The 8,056-nt window shown below is 40.5% G+C and overlaps 1 protein-coding gene across 1 annotated transcript in view; it reads right to left on the bottom strand.

The window, feature by feature from the left end:
* The window catches only part of B3GLCT (beta 3-glucosyltransferase), a 90,369-nt gene that overhangs the window by 64,925 nt on the left and 17,388 nt on the right, over positions 1 to 8,056 (bottom strand). The window contains exon 3 of the mRNA XM_007447944.1: positions 10 to 44. Coding sequence (XP_007448006.1) covers positions 10 to 44 — 35 coding nt within the window. The remainder of the gene's footprint in view (positions 1 to 9; positions 45 to 8,056) is intronic.

Below are 8,056 nucleotides of genomic sequence, written 5' to 3'. Positions count from 1 at the left end.
TCCTGCTGAGCCAGCTGGTGAAGGAGGAGGACTCTGGGGACTTCCTGAAAAAACATCGTCAAAGCAGAGAAACATAAAAAACACAATATGACCGCAGCAATTTCTTCAAAAGACTCAAATGTAAAACCAGGTATTTTTAAAGATCTGACGCTTTGCTCTTCCTACTCGTCTCTTTTCTCTTCCCTTTGGGCTACTCGAAGTGAAGGATTTTTGCTGAAGCCACGCGGCCTCCTCAGCCCCCAGGCTCCGCATGGCGCAGAGGCCCTCCAGGAAGGGTCTCCAGTGACACCCGGAGCAGACCTGGAATTTGCAGGCGTGCAAAGGCGACTGGAAGGCAAGAGCCCAGGGGAAGTCAGGGCAAACTCAGAGGCATAAAGACAGCTTTCTCTGTTTACACAACAGAGGAAGCACGTATTAAATAAAACACTTCGGGCTAAACAAGACGATATAATAGCCAGTTTACCTCAAGTGAAGAAAAAATTTTAGAGTGCCCTAAAAACACTAAAACACCATCATAATGAAGAGCTTTGGGTCTAAACACTAGAAATAGAATCCTCAAGTATTCAGGCAACAACGGTTAATAGCGTAATGATGGAATATCAAAACTTATAAACTTAGGAGGAACTAAGATCCAGAAATAGACACAACTACGGTTACATATACATACCTGCTCTACTGTAGAGAGAGAGAGAGTCATATCTTTAAAGCTATAAATGTGAGCTTCGAAGTTAAGCACTATTTAATCTATTTCAAGTTGAGACAAGTCAAAACCCAGACACCTAATATGCTTGGACACCCCCCAACAAACCATAGGATATTCTGTGTTTTGTAGTGCCTACAGCCCCGGTAATTGTTACAAAAGACTTTAAGAATACATGCTTAACTATATGAAATATTACCACACTAAAGTAGATGCCATACCATTCTTTAAGTTCACATAAGTTTATTATTTAAGAAGAAAAGAATGGTTTCCAATATAAATCTTCGGGAAATCAAATAAGCCTCATTTCTTCATCGCATGCAGTATTTTCTTTAACTGCTGTGGACAAATATGAAACGTAAAAACAGTAATCAAAGGTTAAATCACACTAACAACGTGGCACGTCAGAGAGAAAAAGCAAACTCCTAAAGGTTGAATTAGCAGCACCCCAATGTAATCTGGGCTTTCCTACTGTTGATTCTGAATAATGAAGTAATTTTCATTGTCTTTTCAAAAACTGCTATATGTATCTGTATATATATATACATATATACACACATATATTAGTTATATGCTGTATACATGCATATGCCATACACATACATATATATGCCATATCTATACATATACATGCATATATAGCTATATGCTTATACATACATATGGCATACATATATACACATACATGTATATCACACACATACATATTCATGAGGATTACATAAGAGCAAAAATCATGTGTGAAGAAAACCAGTAACATTAATAGTTGCATAAAACTTGCAAATAATTATGGGAGCATGCTAATATCAACTAGCTAGAAAAGAAACACAGCAAACACTAAAAGAAGTCTTACAAGAAAATAAGTTGCAAATGAGCTATTATAGAGCAACTGAAATTATAATGATGAAGACATTATGACAATGGGAATGTCTTTCTGTCAAATGTTAAAACACATAATTCCAACCATGTAAAACAAAATCACAGATGGATAGAGACTGGAAAGGAGCCAGAAAAATGAAAATATTTGGGTCAGAAGGATGAAATTATTACATATATGCTTTAAAATATATTTTAACTAAAAAACTGTTTTGAGCAAAAATAAATACGAAAATGTGGTTACCAAACAAGAACCACCCTTCCGAGTTTTAGGAACTATACAAGTGATGTCAACAAGTATTACACTCAGACAGGTAACGTCTGCAGAAAGGCTGTGAGGGCACTTTCCTGGCAGAGGTGCAGAGGCAGGCCTACAAATACCTTCTGTCACGACAATTTGCAGCAGGCAAAGGTTTAGTCAGAGCAAAGGAGGAGTTATATTCTAGACTAAAATAAACTCTCTGGATTACTAGTGGGTTACAATCTTTCCTATCTCCATTACTTTTTGTTTACTAAATCACATGCCTGGATTTTGTATTTGCTTCAGTTGGTGAACACAAAAATGGCAATCAAGTTTTCTGTACCCCTGTATCTCCAAATAGAAACATTTCAAAAACTAGTATGCTATGTTGATAACTATCTCCAAATATGTGTGAATACCTTTGTCTTAAAAATATAAAATAGGTCCTCCCTTGATACTCAGAAACCTGGTCTTGATTAACTCTTGATTAAGCCAAAGCCATTCTACTTATAAACTTTTGTCTACTATCCTCAAAAAGGACCAAGAGCTTTTATTCTTGTTTTATATATATGTGTGCATATATATATGCATGTACGTTTGTGTGTCTGTGTGTATATATTCTGTGTGTGAATGCACACACAGACCCAGACTTAGATACACACATACTCATATGTATTAGCACCTCTAAGATAAAATAATTTAAAAGGTCACAATAAAATTTTCCATCAAATGATCTTATCTCAGTTCTTACCACTCGGGATTGTAATAATTTATGTTCTTTATATCTACTGTCTGTTCTATCCACAAGAATTAAACCTCCTTAAAGATGCCACATCACCACCGGACAGCACTTTTAGATGAAAATAGAGTTTTTTAGTATGCAATTGCAGGGATGAATAAGGAAGAGTTTTCAAACGAAAAATCAAGGAAGAAGTAAGAAAATGTTCTATCAACAGAGCCCTTTGGAATAAAAGCTAAAAGCTATAACAAAGGCAGTCATGCCTGTCAGCATCTAAATGATGCCTATTCACCAAACCATGATTCTATTTCAAACCTAAAAGTTGAAGGTAAAATTCTAACAAAAACGAGAAAACACCATAACAGAGGCAAGCATAAAGGGACTAAAAATACAAATAATCAAATATGGGTAAATGACAGAAAAGGAAAAAAAAAGAAAAGAAAAAGTTGATCACAGTAATTTAAACATCTTACGTTAACACTATTTGTCTTGTTGAACCAAAATCTACCTTTGTTTCCATCACTGGCATCTACTGCTATCCTAATAAGCATTTTAAAGTCAGAAAAGCCTACTGGACCTTCAGGCAGTAACTTCCTTTGAACATTTTTTATCATGGCATATTCACATTTAATGCCATTAATAATTACTGAGAACCAACAAATTCAAAACCAACACTCCACTTCATTACCTGTTTCTCATACATATTCATCATCGTCATTTGGGAAAGGGTTTGATTTCACAGCTGAGCATTCTAAAAATGCTTTGAGAATGGAGAAAGCCCATTATTCTTGATATGGAGGCAGAAATCATTAAAAATTTATATCTAGAATTAGTATGAATGAAAAAGCCAACATTTGAACATGGATCAAAGTAGATTAATATTTTAAATGTCATAAATAACTTTATTAGGCAAATTTGGTTTTGAACCACTTTAGTCTTTCTGCCTCTGTCTGGAAAAAGTCCAACTAATTTAACTCCATGATGCTGGCCTCATCCCTTGTCAACAGACTATTTCCCAATATTTGTTACTTGTCCATATACCTTAAGTACATGAGTTTATGGTCTAATTCGGTCTCATTATTCAGACCAAGCACTAAATTAGAAAGCAAAAACCAAGCTATTTGTTCAGTATTAGGCAAAAGTTCTAAAGGACTGAATCCTGCTTTTAAGGCTGATTCCAGTTCAACTGTATTTCCAAATTCCAACTATTACATAGTTCTTAGGCACTGAACTTCTAGACCAACAAATAAATCATGACAAAAATTAACATCTGTTTGTTATTTCTTCCATAAGAAGTAGGTCTATCTTATGAGGATATAATATCCTGTTTGGAACATACATCAGACAGATTTACTAGCCTTTAAAAACCCAGGATTCACATGTGGACCAGGAGATTACAGTGATGCTATAATGACAAACATTCCAGGAATCTGAGCCTATGTTAAAATATATTTTTTCCCCAGAAACCTGTCATTTCCTAACAAGAGAAAAATATTACCTCATCACTGATATAATTTCTCTTTATTAAATATTTACTTTGAAATGCATTACTATGTACATTTTTATAGCTCATATAACTCTGTTTTAACTAATCATTCACTCATTCATGAAAGGCAATTAAGCTTAGCATGTAGGGACCTGATATCTGGAGGCAAAGTGCTTGCATCAGAATCCTCGCTCCAGCTCTTCTGAGCCCTGCAGCCTTGAGCAAGTTCCCAGACCTGCCTGTGGTCTGTTATCTCATCTCTAACATGGGGATCACAACAGTCCTGGGGTCAAGTGAGCTAATACATGCCAAGCACTTGGCACAAGCTTGCATGTGATGGTTATTAATATTATTATGCTTGTACAATATTTGTTGAGCAACTACTATGTGCCAGGCGCTGTTCTAGGAACATAGTAAACATCTGTGAAAAGACCGAGCAGAGTCTTGGAACTGACCTCTTGGATCTCAGGTTCTAATGCAGGATACAGGCAGTAAGCAAATATATCTAGAATATAATGCCAAGGATAAATGGTATTAAAAAAAAAAAAAAAAAAAAGCCGGGTAAGGTGAGAGAGGGCACAGACCACTGTTTACGAACGGGCGTGGAATTACTTGCACACAGCAGCTGCAGCGATCTGCCGCCTGGCCCCGTGATTAAGGCCCCACCTGTGTGTCAGCAGGCAGATCAGAAGTGAGACGCAAGCCTGGCCGCACTGCTCATTAGTGATGTGAGCTTGGGCAAGTCGCTCAATCCCTCTAAGCCCGTTTCCTCTCTGCAAATGGGGAGAATTACAGAAACCACTTCATAGACTTAGATGAGCTGATGCTTGAAGGCGGCATAGTGTATTGACATGAGCGCGAGGTAAAGTAACGGCCATGGTGAGCACTCAGTGAACGTCCGCTGTGAGCACGACTATGGCTCCCAACCCTCCTCCAGGGTCTCTACTGCAGACCCCGGCGTCACGTATTAGGTGTCTCACTAGTCCCTCCAAGCCCACCTCCCCAAATGTGAACTCATGGTAGTAACTCACAGAGTAGCTGAGCCCTTTGCCAACATCCTGCAAGACCCAAGATTTACTCTCTCCGTCAGTGGGGGTCCTCACAGCCGCCCCGGCGAACTCTTCCTGTTTTTTCAAGGCTCAGTTCAAATGTCATGACAAAGCCTCCACTGACCTTTCCCGGCAGGGCGGGTGGGCTGCTGCCTGGCCTGTGTTCTCATGGCGGCTGCTGATGCGGCTGCAGGAAGTGACATGCAGTGCCCCGCCCCCCATCACGAGCCTCCCAGAGGGTGGCACAGGCAGGGCCCCCCTCTACAGTGACTCACCGGGAAAAGGTCGCCCTGCAGGGCATCACCCGCCCCAGAGCACTGGCCTCCTCCAACACGTGCATGCATGCATTGCCACCTCACTTGGGCCCCTGGGCACCGATGTCACCACCAGGAGAGAGAGATCTAAAGTAACCACTCGGGACTTCCCTGGTGGCACAGTGGTTAAGACTCCACGCTCCCCATGCAGGGTGCCCGGGTTCGATCCCTGGTCACGGAACTAAGATCCCACATGCATGCCGCAACTAAGAGTTTGCATGCCACAACTAAGGAGCTGGCAAGCTGCAACTAAGGAGCCCACCTTCCACAACTAAGACTCAGCACAACCAAATACAAATAAATAAATTAAGTAAGTAAATAAATAAATAAACCACTGTATGGGTCCCTAGCTCCAGACTCAGAATCCTGCATGGCAACATCCAGCTGGCCACCCTCCATGAGCTGGGGAGACCCGGAGTCTGGCCTCTGTTGTCCTGAGTGGGCCGAGCCCACTCCCACCAGATTCACACCAGGTAGAAATCTCCAGTAAGGGAAGGTGTCCAAATGCTGGGCGCCAAACAGAGACCCACATTCACGACATGGTGTGAAGAATTCATTACAGCTGAGCAAGCCCCAGAGGAAGTGCACTCGGTCTCACTGCTCTGTTTTCTCCGGCAGCATGTTGCCCAGGCCCTTGCCTAAGTAAATACTCCACAAAGATTTGGTAAATGCATGCATAAATTCTCACTCAACAGCAACCGCAGTAAGAACTCCACTTTAATAAATAACTTAATGTGATTACTTAACACCTACCGATTACAACAAAACACAGACTTTCACTAAGTAATTAAGCATCCAATTGCTCTCACCTAAAAAGGAAAGTTTTGTGAAAGCGACTTGATTCTCACAGCTAACCTTTTAATGAAGCACCTCACGCTGTCTCCTTGCCAATATGATAAAGTCTAAAACCAGAAAACACAAGGCCATTTTCTCAAGCTTCCTCACGCTAATCTATGAAAGGCTTTGCTTCCAGCTTTCCTGGTTTATCGCATGGAAATGAGGTTTTTTAAACTAATGAGCCAAGACCTAACTCTTCTTGAGAAAACAGTGATTTCCAAAACTTTCTGTGAATAAGCAGAATCATTTATTTGTAAGGTTGTGATTCTGCCAGCTTTTAAATAAAGTTCATACCACAAAAGAAGGCAACAAAATTGGAACCGTCTGTTCTCTTCAGAAGCTATTTAGCTGTGGGAAGGGAGAGTATGGAGGTTTCTAAGCAGCTAGTCTGGCCCCTTTGGGCCTAAAACAGAAAATGTAATCCATTATTGCCATAAAATGAAATTTACAGGGGCACCATACCCCCCCTAAAAGAAAACCTTATAAGCCTAACCCACTTCTGAATTTTCTTTTCTGTATTTGGAGGATGCCTTAAAAATGCATCCATACATAGATGTAGAGAATGGACTTGAGGACACGGGAAGGGGGAAGGGTAAGCTGGGACAAAGTGAGAGAGTGGCATGGACATATACACACTACCAAATGTAAAATAGGTAGCTAGTGGGAAGCAGCCGCATGGCACCAGGAGATCAGCTCGTGCTTTGTGACCACCTAGAGGGGTGGGATAGGGAGGGTGGGAGGGGAGACGAGACGCAAGAGGGAAGGGATATGGGGATAAATGTATACGTATAGCTGATTCACTTTGCTATACAGCAGAAGCTAACACACCATTGTAAAGCAATTATACTCCAATAAAGATCTTAAAAAAAAAAAGGGGTCCATAACTTATCCGTGGTTCTGCCCCTCCCTCAGGTCCTGCCTTCATTCTAAATTCAGCCTGTCTCCACTCTCTGAGTAGTCACTCTTACAGGGGCTTATTCCCTGTCTCCCATTCAAAGTGATTCCCCAACCACACATGACCTGTGCCTTGTGCTAAGGTCATACTTCAGAGTCTTCAAAATGTACATGAGTCTTTATTTTACTAGAACCTAGTTTTAAAAAAACACAATGATGCTTTCTCCTCTCTCCTTTATTGCTCCCAATTTAATCTTATTTTGAAATTCCTTTGGCGAACATTACTGGTTTCCATAATTTTAAGCCAAGTGTTGATACATTTCTGAAGGTGCAGTAAAGATTATGTCAGTCTAGGATCAGCCTTGGTTACCGGATCCCAGGTCCCAGAAGGGAAAAAATACTCTCATTTGACAGCCTCTCCATCACAACATAAACCCAAGCTTCTCCAACAGAGTCTTCACCAGAGACTGAGCTGTCTGCGCCCATTTCACGTAACAAAAAAAATAAAAATTTTCACACAAACATTGACTCAAGAAGGAATCTTTTTCAAGTTCAAACAGCAGAAGTCAGATCACAATTGACACACAGATGTCATATGCACATAATAGGTGTTTAAAACAAAATACGCTCGAGGGCCTGATTAATTCAGAGACTGTCGCACAAACTCTCCTCATGGGTTTCTGTTAGCCTTACCTCCACCTGGCTTTTGTTCATGCACCTCTTTGTATAGTCAGTCTTTATAAGTTCACGTTACCCTTCCATCTGTAATGCAGGGAGAAAACACTCAGGGAAAAAAGGCAGCACTTCTTCCAAATCTGCATCCTTCTATCTGTAGATGTGCATTTAGGAACCCTGTACTGGTCGACCGTATTACCAGCTCTGCTTTCCATCCATTTTGATCTAGAAAGATCACATTCCTG

This window comes from Lipotes vexillifer, unplaced genomic scaffold, assembly GCF_000442215.2.
Source record: "Lipotes vexillifer unplaced genomic scaffold, Lipotes_vexillifer_v1.1 scaffold760, whole genome shotgun sequence".
NCBI lineage: Eukaryota > Metazoa > Chordata > Mammalia > Artiodactyla > Lipotidae > Lipotes > Lipotes vexillifer.
Note: the sequence above shows the minus strand (reverse complement) of the source record. Positions and strands in the feature narration are given on the sequence as shown.